This window comes from Phyllostomus discolor, chromosome 7, assembly GCF_004126475.2.
Source record: "Phyllostomus discolor isolate MPI-MPIP mPhyDis1 chromosome 7, mPhyDis1.pri.v3, whole genome shotgun sequence".
In the NCBI taxonomy this organism is placed as follows: Eukaryota; Metazoa; Chordata; class Mammalia; order Chiroptera; family Phyllostomidae; genus Phyllostomus; species Phyllostomus discolor.
The window spans coordinates 51469189-51489935 of NC_040909.2; the positions used below are offsets into that span (position 1 = coordinate 51469189).

The window sequence follows — 20747 nt, forward strand, 5'->3', positions numbered from 1 at the left end:
CTGCCCTGGTCTCAGGTGGGGACAGTGGTGGCTCAGCAGACTCACATCATATTAAGGCTTCTGGGAGTAGAAAAAGCAGGGATACAATGAAGTTTGGGAAATGTCCTTGGAACAACAACCTGCAGTGGCCCGTTTTTTATTTGAGGAAACCTAGGCTCTGAGAAGAAGGGTCCTGCCCAGGGTCCCACGGCTTGTAAGCATCTGAGCTGGAAGTCAAGCAGTCTCCAAAGCCAGTGGTTTTCCCACTACGGGTTACATTTCGTAGACTATGAGATTATGTAAAGTGCCTAATTACTATGATTGGTGCTTATAGAAGGAGAATCAAATTTTCTCAGCTTAAGTTTCCTTTCTTAATAAATGCCATTTGTGGAGGGGAGGGTTGTACCCTGAAACTCATTCTTGCTCCCCCTTTTAGGAAAGGAGAGACTAAGTAAGTACAAGGATGGGTGTCCACACTGTCCTCAGGTCTTCCCCTGGTACAGATGAGCAGCTTGGCACTTTTAGTTGTTGGGAAGCAGCCCTGGGCTTGTGGAACCTTGTGCTTCGTATGCTAAGACTGCTGTTAGCCTCTGTGTCCCCAGCAGGCTGAGGCGGGGGTGTTCTGAGCTCTAGAAAGTTAATATTTGATGTAGGAGCATCAAGCTTCAGAGCAAGCATGAGCCCCAAGGGCAGCTATAGTTCTAGACTGCTCAGACCTGGACTCAAGCTGCCCTGGGGCTGCCTTCCCTCCTGGCTTATTCCTACAGGAGGCATTTTTTTCCTGATCTTGGATTCTCACATGAGTAAATGGCTTTCCCAGCCAAACCTCAAGGCTAAACGTAAAACAAGTCCCTGCCTGATAGTTTGCTGTAGAGTTAGTGGCATAGTATCTAAAGCCTGTCTCCTTGTAGATAGGATACAAGAGCTTTCTCATTTTCATCGTCCAGTTTTAATTGAAGAAGATATGCTTAGAACACTAACCTGAAACTCATGCCAAATACTCATAAAGATTCATTCCCTCCCCACTTTATTTTTGGGGAGGAAGAGTGGAGCTAAGATGGGTAGGATTCTTGAAAAATTGAGATGTGATTAGGTTTGTCTTTAACAGACCCAGGAGGTTCAGGACCTCATGGCCCCTCAGAACTGAGAAAGCCTACTAAAGCCAGTTAGCTGAAAATCTTCCATTCTCCCACAATTTGAAGCAGAGATGGGTCCATATTTAACTTTGGACTAATCTCGAAGGTTTCAGTGATCCCACCCTCTTAGGCACTCACTTAGTTTTCTTCTGTGGGTTATGTTTTGTGGATATTGCTGCCTTTCTGTTCTTGTCTTTTGGGTTCTTCTTCTGAGCCTAGAATGTCATTGGAAAGATGGTGTGTTTCCTTCCTACAGAGGGTCTGGAGGAGCTGGTGAAGCAAAAAGGCTTTCTGGAAGGAGTCTATGCATTCGAGTATTACCCCAGCACCCCAGGGAAATACAGCATCGCCATTACGTGGGGGGGACACCACATTCCAAAGAGGTGAGTCTCCAGCTGGAATTGCCTCTTCTCTGGAGATGTGCCTGGCCCAAGGCAGGCTCACTGTGCTCAGTTCCTGGGCTGCAGGAGGGAAAGAGATCTGCTTTGTTGAAAACGTGTTTTTGTTTTTGTTTTGTTTTTTTTTCAGAGCAGCTTACAGACATTTGGCCTGTTCTCAAAAGCAGCAGAAAGTCACTGGTTTCAGCTGCCTTGCTTTACATCAAATGCTGGTGGTGGGAGGTGGGGAAGCCCGAAGGAGCAGTAATAAAGAGCAAATGGGCTGTGTGTCTATATACTCTTGAATAAACTGAGATTCTCTTTCTTTCAATGTGTGCCTCTGTTCAGGAATGCCATGGGGGTAAAATCTGCTATGGTTTACATTACACCCTCTACGTGAGTGCACTCAGGAACCAAGGGACCAGTCTACAGCTTTGCTGTGTGGGCGTCGCAGTTTGCCCACCCGGTGTTTACGTGTTTTACAGCTCTCCTGGGGGCAGCTTTAAATTCTGAATAAATTAAGTTTACCTGAGAAATACCTGGGCATATTATAGGGTTCTGAGAATCTAAGCAAACTATTTTTAATCTCCTGCACAAAAGTTAAAGCATATTCATTCATGTATGAGCTCATGCCTCTTCAACCTGGTTTTCTTGTTACCGCATAGGCAGGGTGTGGAAAAGTACACACTCTCTTACCTTTCAGGGCTCACAGTGTTATGAGCCCTCTACCCAAAAGGCAAATGACCAAAAAGATAGTGCAAGGCAGTGTGGCTTGAATGCCAACCCAGTGGCCACCTGAGTGCCCTGAAATAGCACATTACTTGATATTGTTGACCTAACAATGGCTGAGGGGGAACTTGCGTGGAGGAAGGGCTTGCCTGGAGATTGGGGCTGCAGGTAAAAGGAGCCGGCAAGTGAAAAGGGTGTGTGCATACAGCTTTTCACTGTATTTAGCCCCTTTTCTCTTCTTTAATGCTTCTATTTTTCCTTTTCTTTTAGCCCTTTTGAAGTTCAAGTTGGCCCTGAAGCAGGCATGCAGAAAGTCCGTGCATGGGGCCCTGGCCTCCATGGTGGGGTTGCTGGGCGATCAGCAGACTTTGTGGTGGAGTCCATTGGCTCTGAGGTGGGGTCTCTGGGTAAGTGGAAGTAGGTGACCTGCAGCTTCTGGAGGGCTGAGATTACAGAGGGCTTGGCCCCACTGTTAGACTAAGAATTGGGGCCTGCTGTGCCTCACTACCCTTTGCCTCCTGGTCTCCTCACCTCCTGAGGCTGCCTCTGCATACTCCTGGGGAATTGCAGTTCTCATTTTCCTGCTGCCCTTCAGGTTGCCCTCTCCCTCATTCATTCATTCATTCATTCATTCATCATCCACTAGACTTTGAGGGCAGAGGCTTTCTGTGGATATTGTGCCTGGCACATAGTAGACACTCAGCAAATATTATTGACTTATCCTTAGTTTAGATGCATGAATGAATTTTTCTCAAATCAGAAATTTGGGGAGTAAATATTCTTTGGAGTATAACAATATATTTTAAATACACATCTGATGTATATGTGATCATTTTAGATCAGTGGTCAGCACTGATCTCTCTTCAAAAGGATCACATAGCAAATATTTTAGTATTGTGCACCATATGCTTTCACAATTCTTTGGCTCTGCTGCTGTAGCATGAGAGTAGAAGGTATGTAAGTAAAGGAGTGTAGCTATGTTTCAGTAAAACCTTATTACAAAAACAGGCAGTGGTCAGATATGGCCTACCAGCCATAATTGGATGACCTCTATTTCAGGTAATAGAAATAAACAAAAAGGGGGAAATAAGAAATCACATTAAATTTTTCTTCTAGAGAGATATAAATATTTTGGTATATTCTGTAAATTAGAGATAATATTAAACCTTTAACATATTGTTTCAGACTTGTTTCTGTGCATATACATACAAATATTTATCTGCCACAAAAAACATCTGGGGCAATCTTTATATTTTTTTGCCTCAGATAAATACAGAACATGTCTTGATTTTCCATGGCTTCCATGGAATTCTATTGCATGGATATTCCTTACAGGGCTTTCCAATGATTTCCAGGGTTTTACTATAACAACCATGCTGAATACATATCCTTGTACCTAACTGTTTACACACACCCTTGGTTATTTCCTTCAGATAAAAGCCCATAAGTGGGTTTGGTGGGGGAAAGGCTGGGCATTGGTTTAAGACTTTGGTATGTGTTGCCATATTGCCAACAGAAAGGTTTGCTGGTTGATCTTTATTGTTAGATGATGTTTAAAAAAAAGGTATAAAATACAATTCTTCCATCTCTACTGAAGACTCAGTAGGCTTGGTTTTGTGGGAAAGGGACACATGCAGATTTCAATCTTGTGGGAAATACTTGGCTTTTAGGCAGGCTGAGGGAGTGGGTTGGTAGTAACATAGAATAGATACTTTTCACCATATAACCAGGGGTCCCTCCCACCCCATCCTGCAGGGTTTGCCATTGAAGGCCCCTCTCAGGCGAAGATCGAGTATGACGACCAGAATGATGGATCATGTGACGTGAAGTACTGGCCTAAGGAACCTGGTGAATATGCCATTCACATCATGTGTGACGACGAGGACATCAAAGACAGTCCATACATGGCCTTCATCCACCCGGCCACAGGAGACTATAACCCAGATCTGGTGAATCAACTTGTTATATTTCTGGCTTCTCTTTTCTGGCTCCTGGCACATGGAGAGGGGCCTTGTTGAGAGATGGCTTTAGAGCTTAGGGAAGAAACAGGTCTGAGCTGGAATCCTGGTAGTACCACTGAGTCCTTTTCTAATGTTGGACAAGTTAACTTATTTCTGACTCTTTTTTTTAAGACTTTCTATATTAATTTTTAGAGTGAGAGGGAGGGAAAGAGGGGAAGAAACATCGATGTGAGGAACATCGATTGGTTGCCTCTTGTACATACCCCAATCCAGGCTTGTGCCCTGATTGGGAATTGAACCGGCCACCTTTCACTTTTTGACATGGTGCCCAACCCACTGAGCCACCAGCCAACACTGGTTCTTGGTATCTTCCTCTATAAAATGGGAATGGTAGTAGTGTCTGCTTCCTAGAGTTTCTGGAATGATTCAAGGAGGCAACTAACATTCATAAAGGCAGCCCTTAGCCCAGGGCATGGCCCATAGAGGGGATCTTCATAAGAAGCTGTTTTCTTACAGCCTGGAGCATCATATTTTAGTATTGCCACTTTCTGTAGTTATTATTTCAAGATATTCCATGGACAATGGTGTTTTTTTTTTTCTCCTCAGCTCCCTATTCTTAAGTTTGAGCAATGTTTTCACTGTTTCCAAGAACTTCTTTCAAACTCTTTGCAAACTGATTTAGCACCAAGTCTAAGCTAGCCTGGCCAGCAGGAGGAGGCCCCAGGCCCCACGAGTGCTGCTGTTGGCCCACATGGGCCCCTGCACATAGGCTGTCTGCTGGTCCTTTGCTTTCTGGGGGCTGCAGACATTTACAATGCTGTTGGTGACAAAGGTTCTTACCCCTTCAAGGGTGACATTGAAATTGGGCATGGCCAGAGGGCCCTGCCCCAGTTACTAGAAGTTCTCTATGTCAACTCAAAATAAGGCAGAAAGCCCAGCCTAGTTTGGGGCCAGGTTTTAGAGAGTTTTTTTCCTCCATGAGAGGTTAGTGATACTGTATTTCATTTTTAAGTTAGAGCCTACTTTAGCATTTTCCTTCCCATAACCATACAGTTACATATGTGCTGTAAAGTTAGGTACAGTTGTTTGTCCTTCCCCTGTCCCCTGGTCACCAGTCTTCACATGGGGGTTTAGTTGGTGCATTACACAGAAAGAGAATCATTATTGCCCCTTTGCTCCAGGTCCAAGCATATGGACCAGGTCTGGAGAAATCTGGGTGCATTGTCAACAACCTGGCTGAGTTTACTGTGGATCCTAAGGATGCTGGAAAAGCTCCCTTAAAGATACTTGCTCAGGTGAGTTTCCAGGGGCCACCTGTTCAGATAACCGTCAAGTGACAAGATCCTACAATGTAATGGCAAATTGCTTGGTTCATCTGATCTTCAGTTGCCTTACTTACACATTGGGAACAATAAGAATATTTATCCTCATGGGTTATGTAAAGAGTAAATGAGATTCTACATGTAAAGCAGGGTACTTTTCTTATTTTTATGATTGTATTCTGTGGAAACAAGGCTTCATTGTTTCAGATTTCCCTGTAAATGTCTTGGTGTGGCTGAAGCTACCTAGGCTATAATGAGAGGTTGGTAAACAAGGATTTGTTAAATATGTTAACTTAATTGAATTTGGCCAAAGTATTTAAATGTAGGCATTGAAATTATTAAGCGTTGAATGGTCATGGTTTTCTCTTTGGGCCATTTGCTCTCAATGATTAAAAATAAGTAAATCCATATAGTATTTTCTCACCTGGGTTATGGTCATTGTACTGTGAGAACATGGTGTATCATAGTCTTTCCATGTGGTTTTATTGATTGAATGCATGGCGACTTGGCTGTCTCGGGAGGCCGTAGTGGCCCTGTTTGATGAGGACAGGTGAGGGACAGTTCTGTTCTTAGCCCCTGCTCTTTTGCAGGATGGGGAAGGCCAGCCCATCGACATCCAGATGAAGAGTCGGATGGACGGCACCTATGCCTGCTCCTATACCCCAGTTAAACCCATCAAGCACACCATCGCCGTGGTCTGGGGAGGAGTGAACATCCCGCACAGCCCCTATCGGGTAGGTTGTGAGGTGGAATCCTGGCCGTGGTATGAAGAAGCCCTGTCCTGCTGCAGGTCTGGGTTCTGTCCCTGTCTGATAGCCAAGGCAGATCTATGGGAAGAACCTGTCATCCTTGGTGGGCTTTGAATGATGGGGTGCCCTGCAGGGCGGAGTGCTCTGGATTGTCCAGGAGGACTATTTCCAACAATGTTAACTAACAGTGTTTTACTGGGTCTGAGTGGAGGAATAGTGGATTGCATCTTTCTCCATGTCCTTTGTAGGTCAACATCGGGCAGGGTAGCCATCCCCAGAAGGTCAAAGTGTTTGGGCCAGGCGTGGAGAGAAGTGGATTGAAGGCAAATGAGCCTACTCACTTCACAGTGGATTGTACCGAGGCTGGAGAAGGTGAGAGGGAGCTTCACCCAACACAGTGATTGCTGTTCTTTGGGGAATTAAGTTCTTTTTATAACATTTCGAGGGCAGCGAACTTTGAAACAGGAAGCAGTCCACCTGCATAAGAAATCTAATGAGCCTCTGTGTCAGTTCTGTGGTGATATCTTTGCCATCCTTTCATCCTCCATCCTTTTTTCCAAAACCCTGGCTTACCACCATTCCTTTCTCGTGTTTTTTGCTGGAAAATTCCCAGTTACTTATTTTGGGGTGTTCACCTGAACTAGAAGTGATTGTTTGGGACATGCTGTGTCTTGTAAACTCATGCTAATGAGCTGGTCTGTTCCAGGTGATGTCAGCGTTGGCATTAAATGTGATGCCCGGGTGTTGAGTGAGGATGAGGAAGATGTGGATTTTGACATTATTCACAATGCAAACGACACATTTACTGTTAAATATGTGCCTCCTGCTGCTGGGCGATACACTATCAAAGTTCTCTTTGCATCTCAGGTGTGTGTGGGTATGGCGGGGCGGGGTGGGGGGGTCTAAGTTCTTTATGGCCACCCGTACACAGTATTTCCTTTTTGTTTTTTAGCAATAGGGAAAGTATCTTCAGAACTCTGCTCCCTAGTTTTTCTTTCTGGCTCATTAAAACCAAGAAGGGAAAAAAAAAACAGACCTGAAATTTCACCACTTTTTAACAGAAGTGAGAAGTGTATTATTATTCACTGGTTCAAAGCAGGGCTCTGGAAAGAAGGATAGGATGAGCAGTACCTAAAACAAGAAATAATGGAATCCTGGTGATTCAAATTAACCTTACATAAAAACAGGGGCCTTAGAAGGAAGTTCTGTTTCTAGAGACGTGGCTCTTGAGTTGGTCTCATCCAGTTAACCTGTTCTGCTTGTATTCTGATAGTATGACATTCTTTTTGTAGAATTATAACCACTATATTTCTCATTGATTTCTTAAACTCTCCAAACCACAGCTCGCAGCTGTCCCTAGAGGACATTTCTCTCCCTCTGACCCCATATATTACTGTCAATTTTGATGGTAAAGGCTCAAGAGTTTTCAGATTTTCTTGTGGGAAACCTTCCTTTGGCTATGAAGAAAATGGAGGGAAGCCTTTGATGTAGGGGACCAAGGCATTCACAAGTAACCCATCAGGGCCCATCCCTGATGTCAGAGTGTGAAGGCCTGACATGTGGCAACAGAAGTTTGCTCACCACCCACTCAAGTCAAAGTTGGGCAGAATGCAAAGGTCTGGCAATGGCGTTAGGGGCTTTCCTACTGAGACAGTATTTCTGCTACAGGAAATCCCCGCCAGCCCTTTCAGAGTCAAAGTCGACCCTTCCCATGATGCCAGCAAGGTGAAGGCAGAAGGTCCCGGCCTCAGCAAAGCAGGTAAGGTGGCGGGTGTGATGGTGTGTGTGCTCGAGGCTACCCTGGGGGCTCTGCAGGCCAATGCTGTGTGCGTGCTTGGTCTGAGGCCTGGAGAGACTTACCTCTGCCCAAGGCAGGTGTTCTTTCTGGGCTCCAGTTGAGTGGCAGAGCGCTGAGCCAAGCCCCAGCCCCTGTCTGGCTGCATCAGTAGAGCAGGTGCAGATAAACCTGTCAGACCGGTTCTAAAAGTGAAACCACTCCAGCCAGGCCTGTCTCCTCACTTCATGGTTTATCTTTCCAGGTGTGGAAAATGGAAAACCAACCCACTTCACTGTCTACACAAAAGGGGCAGGAAAAGCCCCACTGAATGTGCAGTTTAGCAGCCCCCTCCCTGGAGACGTGGTGAAGGACTTGGACGTCATCGATAATTATGACTACTCCCACACTGTTAAATACACACCCACCCAGCAGGTAGGGTCTTCCCATCCCCTTGACCAATAGCCCCTGCCAGGCCCCTTTCCCTTTAGTGCTGTGCTGGGTGCTGGGTCACTTTGGAGGCCGACAGTGTGATCTCTGCTCCCCTGTGGGAGGCAGCTCTTTGAGTCTTTTGTTCTGAACTGTGGAGCGCTCACAGAAGACTGACTGGTTCTATCAGGAGGGCCTCAAGGATTCTCAAGAACAAGCAGAACACTAGCCCCTTTCTCCTCACCCCAAACTCCCCCTCCATTTTGGGTCTTAGCAGAGAAATGCTCTTGAAATTCCGGACCTAGTATCTACCTTTCTTATACACGTTCTTCCCATCCTTACCAGCAGCTGCCTTTCAGTCTTTGATTAATTTCTCAGAGAGAAAGAGCTGTGCCTTTGTTATTCCTTCTTGGCCCTTGTATCTTAGTTCACCCTCTTCACAAGGTGTTATAGGGGGGGTCTTTCTCAAAGTCTTTTCTCAAAGAGACAGTGTTCAACCTTTAGGCCCTCAGTTCTGAAATACTTATTTAGAGCCCTGGATGGTCCCCTTTTAGAAAAGACAGGAATATAGACAGGATTTTTCTATCCAGGGCTTTTGACCCAATTCTCAGTCAGGGCACATACCTAGGTTGCAAGTTCAATCCCCTGTCCAGGTGCATGTGAGAGGCAACCAGTCAATGTTTCTCTCACACATCGATGTTTCTTTCCCTCTCTCTCCCTCCTTTTCCCTCTCTGTGAAATCAATGAGCATGTCTTCCTGTAAGGATAGAACAAATAAAACTATCTCTCTGTACAAGTCATATTTATTTGTTTAAAGTTGTTTTTCCTCATGCCCACACCTCTAGGGTCTGGGAAGCAGATATTCCTGCAGAAAAGCCTGGAATTTACTGCTCTTGCAGAGTGTTCAGAACAGTCGTTCCAACCTCTGAGCTTCCTTCCTTGTTGAAGAACAGAGCCTGTCATGCGAGAAATGCCATTTGCAGGAGCAGCAAGGTGGTGCTTTCTGTATAGAAACACTGCTCAAGAAGTGCCACTCCGCGAGGAGTCAGCCAGAGTTCAGTGGGGAAGAGTGAGGGGTACAGTGGAGATGGGGAAGGTGCAGGTGTCCCCCCGCCCTGGGCGCTCCACGTCTTTGGAGATGGAATCTTTGCTATGAGAACTCCCCTGGCACTCGGGGTTTCTCTGGGGTAGGTTTGTGTGTCATGTTACAAGTGTGGCCTTTTATTTCCACATACGCTGCTTCCTGGTGGTTTTTTGTTTGTTTTATTTTATTTTCACTTTAATGAGGGATTCATTATTAGTAGTGGTAAAATTAATACTTTTGTAGAAGAATACCCCTTTGTCATCAGGCTGTTCAGTACTAAGTAGGTAATTATCTTCCTGCTGATGCTTCTGAGGCCTGGTGGGAGCCTTACCTCTGGGAGTACTAGCTTGATGTCATCTTTCTTGCCAGCACTGTGTTTCTTCAGACAAAGTACCAGAAAGCATGAATATGCACACTGGTCGAGATCACAAGGTCATAGACTCTTCTAAAAATAGTGTGAGACTCCTGCTTTACTCTATACCTGCATATGTTCTTGTGTTTCACCACACTGCTAAAAAGTAAGTTGTGGATGTCAGGACATGTTCAGGTTTCAACCTGCATCCCCAGAAGGGACTTTAGAACCCATTGCCCCACATGACTCCCACTGCCGGTTGAACGGTAGAGGTGGTGGTCAGGAGCCCAGGTCCTGTTTTGTTGCATTTGATGTGAAGCTGGAGTGGGAGGGTCCATACTGCAGAGTCATGCCAAGGTCAAGTTCATCCAGTTCTCTGAGAGCTGCAGGTTTGAAGGCCATCTGCATGCTGAGTGACCACTTGGGGCTGTTTGTCCAAATGCAGCCCATCATACATCCAAGGAGCCTGGTGAGGTCTTGGTGTCAGTCACTATCTCTAGTGTGAAAAGCTCCATGGTGTCCCTCTGGTCCTTTCTTGTTTAGAGTGAGGTTTACTGTTTTGTTATTTGAGCAACTTGAAATTCTGCAGATCTCTTTCTGTAGCATAGAAAACAGGTTAAATCTTTCCTTGTATTATGAGTTCCCTGAGGACAGGATATTATGATATATTTGTATATGCATCCCCAGCCCTGAGCACAGGGCCTGATGCCATGGGTGCTCTGTGTGGACTTATGGCCAAATGGCTGAATAAATGAAGCCTCAAATCACAGAGACAATTTAAGAACTGTGTTTACACAGTTACCAGTTTACTGCTGGCCCTTTGCTCCCAAGTACCTGCAGGCTGTTGCCCCCTTCTGTAGGGCCCCTGAGCCACAGCTTGCGCATGCTCACCTGCCTGCAGTGGACCAGGGATGGTTGTTGCTGGTCTGTCCTCTGACCTCTTGTCAGAAGGTAGAGGTCAGAGCTCTTTCTGCCTTGGAAGAGTGGACTTGTTGGGCTGGGGCTTAAAGGCCTCCTGAAGGTCAAAGTCTTGATTTTATGGAAGGGAAGTCATGTAATGCCAGTCTCCCCCAAGGATTTTGCCTTCTGTGCTTTCGTTTGTCTGTGGCCTCAAGTGACCTCAGTTTCTCACTCCAAGCTTCCCCGAACCTCTGTTAGCAGTTAGAGAAGCTGGTGGCAGCAGCTCATGGCATGGCAAGTTGGGAGCCTCTGGGCATTGAAAACTCCCTGTGCTACTCTGGTACCTTTAGGAAACCCCACAGCTCACTGAGCCTTATGGGATAGCAGTCCCTCCCTTGAAGCTTTATTGCTCTTGGTGGCTGTGGTGTCGCAGAGGTTTCTGGAAGATGGGGCAGTGGGTGGCTGCCCATGCTATCTTCATCTGAGCTCTTGGGTCATTGGTCTTGTGGGGGGTGTTTTGTAGAGTAAGATTAAGGTCTCAGAAGCTGGCAGGGGAGAGTAAAACTGTCCTGCGGTCCGAGAAGTCTTTGTGAGATGCCAGGTGGTCACTGCTGAGGCGTTCCTCAGTTCTTATCCCTCAGGAAAAGCGCAGGCCATTCTTTAGATGGGGCCTCTGGGCAAACCTTAAAATGCCGCAGACCACTGCAGGTGTAAACCTTGAAGCTCTTCCTCCCTCTCGGTAGGTTATTTAAGGTAGAGTTCATTTCCTATCTGAGCTTTTGTTTTTTTATGACTGGTAATGAGAACATACTTTCTTTTATGGGATGGGGAGGCTTAACTGGAAGAGGATTTTTCCCTCTGTCCTTTGCCACTCCAGAGAGGCGGTCAGAATGTACACGAGGTGGTGGAGAAGGTTTTTCCAGGACACTGGCTTAGCTGTGAGGCCTAGCCCCGAGGGAGTTAGGGGTTTGGGGGTGAGGAGGTAAGAGCTCGGGATACGCTGGCATGTAGGGAAAGCGGTGGGGCCCGAAGTATCCAGTCAGCCCCTGCTCTGTTGGACCTGACCTGTGTACATTTTACGGTGAAGTGTTACACCCTGGAGGCTGGAGTCTGTTTGTTTTGTGTGCAGTACAAATAAATCCTGGGGAATTGGTCCTCTCCTCTTCATTGATATACCCAGCTTTTTTTCTTGGCTTTCCCTGCCTTTGTTATTACAAAAGGAATGTGAGAAGATATACATAGGCCAAAAGCGACACCCTTTTAACACTTGATCAGTGACAGCCTTCAGCAGGGCTGAACTCCAGCCAGTGCTGGATTCCCAGATTCCTTCCTTGCCTCTCTCCCTCCCACGTGGTCCTTTTATGTATGCCCAGACTTTCAAGCTAAGGGGGATCTTAATTGCCCGAGACAGCCGTGGTCTTTCATGGAGCCATGGTTTAGAGGGAGAGGGCCTCAGAGAGAGGAATCTCACAGGGAGGGGGCTGGGACTGGCTGGGAGCGAACTGCAGCACTTACACGGCCATGCTGCCCCTCTGCCGCCATGGGGGCTGCTAGCCCGGGGGCCTGCGGAGCCTGAGCCCACAGACCCAGCCTGCCGTCACCCAGGCAGCTTTTGTTTCCTTGGCCTAGGATATGGGTTTGGGTGCTATGGGTGTGAGGCCCAGCTCACACGTACCAGATGGGTGACTTAGGGGAAGTGACTTGACTTCTCTGGAAAAATTAGGATGACAGGGAACTGCCCCTTAACGGCTGTTTTGAGGTTGAATCCAGGAAATGCTTAAAAGCACAGAGCACAATGCTCATTATGTTGTCCCTGTTGTTATTGGTTCCTTTTATTTTATCTGGTTTCTCTAACATTCTTACCAGGGGCTAGAAGTTTAGCGAGATATGTCTGAGATGTTTTCTATATCCACTAGAATCAAATAACCTGTGTCTCTGGGTAGGATGAAAGATCCAGAAGGCAGATTTAAACACCAGGTTAGTATGTTGGCACCCAAAGGTGTACTTGGTTTTCTCTCATTCCAGGGCAGCATGCAGGTTCTGGTTACATATGGTGGTGATCCCATCCCTAAAAGTCCTTTCACTGTGGGCGTGGCGGCTCCGCTGGATCTGAGCAAGATAAAAATTAATGGACTGGAAAACAGTAAGTGTGTGAATGGAAAGGAGACACAGGTCATCGCAGACCACCATCAGGGGCTGTCAGGTTCTCTTAAAAGGACAGCTCGCAGAGAATCAGTTTCTGGCTTAACAGACTTTGTAGCAGAATAGACTTGTTTTTGAATTAGGGCCGTGCAGTGGGAACCTACCGGCCTCATGTCACCGAGCCTCAGTTTTCATTATTCGTGTGGTGGGGATGAGGAAGGAGGCGGTCAAAAACACTCAAAGGAATATTTAGAAAATTAAACGAGGTAATAATTCCGACCCTGGCACAGTACCTCAGTAATAGCCCTCAGCAACTGCTGGCATCACAGTGGAATGTTTTCATTACAAAGAAGTTGGGCATTTTGCTTTCTGGCAGCTTCTACTGGGCCCACTCTCCTTGGCCACTGAATCCACACGGGTCAAGAGTCAAGCATAGAAGTCAGCTCCCTGGCACCCAGAAACCACAGCTACAGGGCACCCTCTACACCCATCTGAATATTCCTTTAGCTTGTTAGGTATCTTATTACTGCGAGCTCATTTTATTTAGTTTAAATGAAGAAAAACTTTATTAGGGAAAATTTCAAACATACAGAAGAGAATGGTTTAATATGAACACTGATATACTTACCACTCAACTTCAGAAGTTCAGCATGTGATTATAAAATTATTTTTTTACCCAAAAATACATAAACCAATTTTTCATCTAAAAAAAATCACAGTTAAGAGTGAATTCCACTTCAGCCAATTACCTCCCCTCCCTACAGTTAACCAAAGTTATCAGTTCATTGTCTGTCCTTCCAGACGTCTTCATGTCCGCATGCAGAGAAGAGAGGATGCTCTTCTCTGCATCTGCACACACGGTTCTGCCGGCAGAAACCGGTGGGCAGTGCTTACTTTGCATTACAGTTATCCTGCTCTCCCCAGTGTCTTCAGCCCCCGCTCTCACATCAGCAGTGCTTCCGGGAGAACATTCTCACCCATTGACTGCCGCCTGGCCACACCTTGGTGGCACCTGTTCACCTGCTTTCAAGCTCACAAGGGCTCGTGCATACCCGTAGGGAAGGCCTCTTGTTCCACCCGTGAGGGGTCTCTCTGGGTGTCAGTGGGACCACTGGTGAGCACCTTAATTGGCCTGTGACCCAAATGTACAAGTTGTGAATGAGGCCAATGCCCTGCTCTGGGCTCTGAAACAGGAGCTTGATGAGGCTTTTGTCCTTGGGGGGCAGCCAGCTCGGAGCATGTGAATGGTCCCTGTCTAACCCTTCACCGTGTTCCCTCATCACTCCTTTTTCGAGACGCCAAGGGTTTGGGCTCCATACCAGGTAAACCACAACGCCAGTGAGGAAAATCCTTTGGGAGATGGAGGCCTCCCTCTATGGTACAGCTGCACAGTGTTCATCTCAGCAGGCCCTGTGCTGGCCTGGAGTCAGGATCTTCCTGGGTAGCGGTGGGAGGACTTCTTTCCCAGGGCTTTTGTTTTGGTTCAAAGTCCTTCCCCTGTCTTTGTCAAACACAATACATGGTTTTCTGTGGACTGCTCTGCAAAGAGTTTTCAAATGCCAGTTCTGACTTTTGCCTTCTTGACTGTAGAATTAAATTTGCTGCCAAGAGTTAGTAAATAAAACACTAGCTTATGGAAACGTTTTGATATAACATCAAAAGTAAGTAAAGGAGAGAAGACAGTGTCAGCTTATAACTTACTGGTCAGCAGAGCCGATTGTGGAGTCAAGTAAATTTAGCCCAGTCCCAGCTTTGTGATCTGCTAGATGCGGAACCCTGGACAAATTATTCAGCCTTTCTCAGTCTCAGCCTCCTGTTAAAAACGGTTGGTTACTAATAACTCCCCTAGGGTTGTGATGAAAATTAAAGGAGATGGTATGCTATACTGAGGCCTGGTGAACAAGATGCATTCAGTAAATGGCAACTATCATTATTAATGTTAACACCATTAAATAATAATTAATTAATTGGCTTACCTTTTCCAGGAGTTGAAGTTGGGAAGGATCAGGAGTTTGCTGTTGATACCAAAGGGGCAGGAGGCCAAGGGAAACTGGACGTGACGATCCTGAGCCCCTCCAGGAAGGTGGTGCCATGTCTGGTGGCGCCTGTGCCAGGTCGAGAGAGCAGCACAGCCAAGTTCATCCCCCGGGAGGAGGGGCTGTACGCCGTAGATGTGACCTACGATGGACACCCCGTGCCTGGGAGCCCCTACACAGTGGAGGCCTCACTGCCGCCTGATCCCACCAAGGTCAGCTTATGTTTTTGTTCGAGAACGCTTTCCCCTGTGGTCTCGTGTGACACCACACACAGTCCGTCTCTGGTCCTGGCAGGCACCTTTAGAAAATCATGTTGTGTTGAAAGTCAGTTTTCAGTGGCTGACAGTGTTCTCTTTCCTCTAGTGGAGCATGAAGCGTCCTGTGGGCAGCTGTGTCTCACCGCTGCTCCTCCTCTCACTGTGCGGCCTCGAGGGGCCCCGCCCTGAGTTCTCTTCCTTCATGTCTGTGTATAATGGCACTCGCTTCAAAGTGAGCCTGTCAGGTGGGGGAGACTGGTGAATGTGGAGGCCTCGGCTGGTGTCTGGCACAGAATGAGCTCACCCACAGATGTTATAATAATTAAATATAAAAATGAGTTATTCTCATTGTCATTTCATCCTAGTAGTCCTGAATCAAGGGTGTTAGAGTATTTCCAGTGGTCTGAATGGCATGAATCCTATAAAACTCTCTTGTTTGTTGAATTAGAGGTAAAAGCTTTACTCTCTCTTGCCTCTTTTAAAACCAGTTTTTGTTTTAAATTTTTGTTAGACTTTTATTTTTAGATCAGTTTTAGGTTATAGTAGGACTGAGGGAAAGGTACAGAGATTTCCCATATTATTCCTGCCCCCACCCCCCTACATGCATGGCCTCCTGTTACCACCACTCCCCACAGAGCAGTCCCTTAGTTGTAACTGATGAACCTACACTGATGTCATAGTCACCCAAAGTCCAGGTGTACATTAGGGTTTACTCTTGATGCTGAACGGCCTATGGGTTTGGACAAATATGTAATGACATATTCACCATCACCGTTATTTTCTTTTTATGCAGACTTTGTCGAGGGAGGTGTAGTAGCCAAAACAACATTTAAGGTCCATGCAAACTGTTCTACGAGCACTCAGCCCAGGAAACCTGTGTGTGTCTGTGGGACTGGATGTTAAGTCTGTCCCTCAGGTTCACAGGAGCTGGGCACGGCAGGAGTGGGGGCCGTCCTGCTCTGTGCTTCAGAGGCCCACGCCCCTCCCTTTCAGGTTGATTAGTTTACAGCCATGTCTCCCTTAGCCATGTGCAGCAGCAGCGACTGCATGATGGCTGTAACTCAGTGGTGTGGTGAGGTGAGTCTGTCACACCTTGGTCCCCAGGGAAAAGGCCCACCTAGTTGAGATGCTGTTCAGTGTTGATTACAGGCTTGGGTGTTGAATGCAGCACTGGCTGAGCAGCAATATTAGCATCAGGCAAAGTTTGACTTTCATTCTTTCTTCAAATAGGTGAAGGCCCATGGCCCTGGCCTAAAGGGTGGTCTTGTGGGCAAGCCCGCCGAGTTCACCATTGACACCAAAGGAGCTGGAACCGGAGGTTTGGGTCTAACCGTGGAAGGTCCATGTGAGGCTAAAATTGAATGCTCTGACAATGGCGATGGGACCTGCTCCGTCTCTTACCTTCCCACAAAGCCTGGGGAGTACTTCGTCAACATTCTTTTTGAGGAAGTCCACATACCTGGTTCCCCCTTCAAAGCTGACATTGAAATGCCATTTGATCCCTCTAAAGTTGTGGCATCAGGACCAGGCCTGGAGCATGGGAAAGTGGGTGAAGCTGGGCTGCTCAGCGTTGACTGCTCAGAAGCGGGTCCCGGGACGCTGGGCCTGGAAGCTGTCTCCGACTCGGGAGCAAAAGCTGAAGTCTGTATTGAGAACAACAAAGATGGCACCTATGCAGTGACTTACGTGCCCCTGACTGCCGGCATGTACACACTGACCATGAAGTATGGTGGTGAGCTTGTGCCCCACTTCCCTGCTCGAGTAAAGGTGGAGCCCGCCGTGGACACCAGCAGGGTCAAAGTCTTTGGGCCAGGAATAGAAGGAAAAGGTGAGTTCCATTAAAAAAGAGAGATGCTGCAACCCCTACCTTTGTCCCAAAACATATACAATACTTGTGTTGTCACTTGGCTGAGGCTACCCTGGAAGGGGCTTCTTTTTCGTGGGAGCAGGGAATGCACATTAGTTTCCTGATTCTGAGAGACCAGTTGTCTGCTATCACTTAATTGTGTCTTGGTTCTTGGGTTTACTCCTGGGTCTGAGGTGTTGGTGACATTCTTACCTGTGTGATTGCTCTGCAGATGTGTTTCGTGAAGCCACCACAGACTTTACGGTCGACTCCCGACCCCTGACGAAGGTGGGGGGCAACCACATCAAGGCCCACATTGCCAACCCCTCGGGGGCCTCCACCGAGTGCTTCGTCACGGACAATGCTGATGGGACCCTACCAGGTGGAGTACACGCCTTTCGAAAAAGGTGAGTTGACTTCTTAGACATAACGCTGTTCAAAACTGTGCCTGGCCATTTCCTCCTGGTGTCTGATGATGATTTCTGCCCCATGTGCTCAGCCCACCATCTTAGCAGGGGCCCTCGAAAAGTGACGGAAAATAAGAACACCTTCCTCCCCAACAGAGCCGCTCGGACTCTGGACCTGGTGTGCTGGCCCTGCTGTGTGGCGGTTGGGTGGGGTTTAGCCTAAGCCTCATCTGAGCAGGATATGGGGTGATGTAATGCTTATTGATCATTTGCGCAATTTTTTAACACGTTGATTTCTTTCCAGAATATTCAGAATTATAAAACATTTTCAGAAATAATAAAGGCATGAAGGAACAAAATCAAAGTAGCATATATCCTCATTACTGGGACATATGAAATCTATAAATATTCTGGTGTAGAAATGTAAACTCTTTTTATAGATGCCTGTATATTCTATTTTACAGATTTTTTTTTTGTCTTTTGGTAAGCTACTGAATGGAGTTTTCCCAAAACAGAGTAGTATGTTTAAGATGACTGACTTCAATGTAGACTTAGTGTTACTTGTTTGGTGGAGAGACCTTGTGTGTGTGTCGGTTTGTGAGTGGGTAGTGGTGGGGGTTGTGTGAATGCCAAGGGAACAAAAAGCATCGATAGACAATTTGTATTTTTTAAAAATCAGATTATATCAATATTACTGTTTTTTTAACCTGCCCTTTTCCAATAACATGGTAAAGTATGTAGATATGAATGCTAGATAAAAGCTCAGAGTAGAGGCTTTTCCCATAAAAAAGTGACTTCTATAGAATATTTGTTTTGTTTTGTTTTGAACAGGCCTCCATGTAGTGGAGGTAACGTATGATGATGTGCCCGTCCCAAACAGTCCCTTCAAAGTGGCTGTCACTGAAGGCTGCCAGCCGTCTCGGGTTCAAGCCCAAGGACCTGGATTGAAAGAGGCCTTTACCAACAAACCCAATGTTTTCACTGTGGTTACCAGGTAAGCAAGGCCCTGGGGTTTGTGTGTTTAGTCTCTAAAAGGAATAGCCCTAAGCAGTTTAACTGCTTTAAAGAAGTTTTATGGGTGTTTCTTACATATGTGTAAAGTCTCCCAACTTTTGAGAGGCATTTTTTTCATAATAAAAGAAGCATTTTGTTCTGTAGAGACTTATATTACAGAGAAAGAGCAAGTATACTGAAAAGGTACCAGGAAACACTGATAATAACAGTCATAAAACTGCTGAGCAAGCCAGGACTAGATAGAAACTCCTTAGCTCGACACTGTAGAAATATGTAGCCAATCTCATATTTAAGTGAAATATTAGACAAATTCCTATTAAAATCAGTCACAAGGCACATGCCTGAATTGTACTTGTAGTCCTAACCAATGCAATTAGATGAGAAAAACAAATGGAGGATAAACATTAGAAAGGAAGGGTCAAATCTGTCTTTATTTATATTACATCATTGAGAAATTCCCTGTGTGAGAAGTGTCATAATAGTTGAGTTGGCTAAATGGGAAGTTTATATAGAGAGATTTTAAATGAATTTTGGTGAAATGAATTCACACTAGTATGAACCACTAGTATTGCTTTGCTTTCTTTCCACACTTTCCAGAGGGGCAGGAATTGGTGGGCTCGGCATAACTGTCGAGGGACCGTCAGAGTCGAAGATAAACTGCAGAGACAACAAAGATGGCAGCTGCAGCGCTGAGTACATCCCCTTTGCTCCAGGGGATTATGATGTGAATATCACATATGGAGGAGACCACATCCCTGGTAAGCTCTCCCTTAGGAAGGAACCCAAAGAACAGTTGATTTTGCATACTTCCCTAAATAAGAAAAATAATTTGACATTTGTAGTTGCTGCAAAGGGAGAATTTTCCTTAGAGCTACATCTCCAGGAATATCTCAACTCCTAGTAGGACCAGTAATATGGCAAAAAAGCGTTGACTTAGAGTTTTGACTGAAAATGTTTGTTCATGTGTTGGAGGACCTAGTTCTTAATTTAAAGAAGAGCGGTTTCTTTACAAAGTTGAAAATCTTCACTTTATTTTGTGGCTGGCTCTTATTCATGATATACATGCATCTTGTTTTTTGTTTTTTCAATTGACAGTCCTGGCAGCTGATAAAGACACACAACCTCACATTTTTATTTATTAATTTACTTTCTGTGGGATGATATAGTATATACACTTCCTAGAAAATGGGGTTTGTCATCCTCAGAAGTATTGATATTTTGGGCGGGATAATTCTTTGTTGTGGGGGCTTCCCTGTTCATTGGAGGATATCTAGTGACCCATTTTGTGGCAACCAAAAATGTCTCCAGATATTGTCATATGTCCAGTAGGGGGCAAAACAATCCCCACTTGAAAACCACTACTCTAAATGGTTCAAACAGTAAAGAAATACATGACTTCAGTAATGAAGGGCTCTCTAACTTTCATATTTCAGCAGGGGCATTTTCATAGGTTCAGTTCTGTTTCTTAATGAAACATTTGCCACCCCACACACATCAGAAGTGGAGGTGACCGTGTGGTATGGTGTGGGCGCAAATCCAAGGACTCTAGTGCTACTCCTGAGTCAGCTGACGCCTCATCTCAGGTGTGGTGAGAAAGAGGACAGAGTCCTACCCAGAGAACCCCTGGTCAGGAAGAGCCTTGGGTGGTCAGTGTTATCCTTGCTCTGAAGGCCGTAAGCCACTGTGAGACTGACAGGAAGGGGGAGGCCAAAGGTCGAACTTGCAGGGTTCTGGATTGGCTCCCAGGAAGCTGGAGTGTCTCCTGAGCACACACTCTTTCCTGACTGTGCCTGCTCCTCCTGGTCATGAGCAACTGCACACACAGTCACATTTACTCTCTCACACTGATCAGGAAGCACTGACATTCTGTTCAAAGTAGTTCTACTCAGGTGTTCATTTAGCCTTAATTCATTCAAAGGAATATTCTCAAACTTATTTTTGCAGCTCTTTCACTATAGATTTTTAAATTCCTATAATTACTTATCAAGAGGAATTCAGCCATGGACCCAACAGTCAAAGCTCCTGCCCTCTGGAAGCTGCTTGTCTAGGGTTTCTAGCACTAAAATTATGGTTTGACTGCTGTGAAGAAAAAGGAGGGCTCAGTGATCGGACATGGAGCCATGGGTACCTTTTGGCCCTACAGTTCATGAGACAAGAAAGTAGAGCTCAGAGAATGTCACCAAAGGTGACCTGGTGGATCCAGCCAGGCAGGTGGCCATGGAGATGGACATCTCCTGGTAGTGGACACAGCAC

At 46.0% G+C, this 20747-nt stretch overlaps 1 protein-coding gene and 1 long non-coding RNA gene across 2 annotated transcripts in view; one reads left to right on the forward strand and one right to left on the reverse strand.

Annotated features, from left to right (window-relative positions):
• FLNB (filamin B) overlaps positions 1–20747 on the forward strand; it is a 140598-nt gene that overhangs the window by 82516 nt on the left and 37335 nt on the right. Inside the window, 16 exon segments of the mRNA XM_028518087.2 lie at positions 1372–1498; positions 2492–2628; positions 3977–4170; positions 5364–5477; positions 6095–6238; positions 6502–6625; positions 6960–7120; positions 7922–8012; positions 8293–8462; positions 12818–12935; positions 14920–15182; positions 16458–17055; positions 17306–17448; positions 17450–17480; positions 18312–18474; positions 19092–19252. Coding sequence (XP_028373888.1) covers positions 1372–1498; positions 2492–2628; positions 3977–4170; positions 5364–5477; positions 6095–6238; positions 6502–6625; positions 6960–7120; positions 7922–8012; positions 8293–8462; positions 12818–12935; positions 14920–15182; positions 16458–17055; positions 17306–17448; positions 17450–17480; positions 18312–18474; positions 19092–19252 — 2739 coding nt within the window.
• Positions 2961–19173, reverse strand: LOC118501651. Its single transcript, XR_004904282.1, has 4 exons — positions 19045–19173; positions 9294–9297; positions 3821–3828; positions 2961–2971 (listed from the first exon to the last, which is right to left on the reverse strand). It is a non-coding gene; the product is annotated as an uncharacterized LOC118501651 (long non-coding RNA).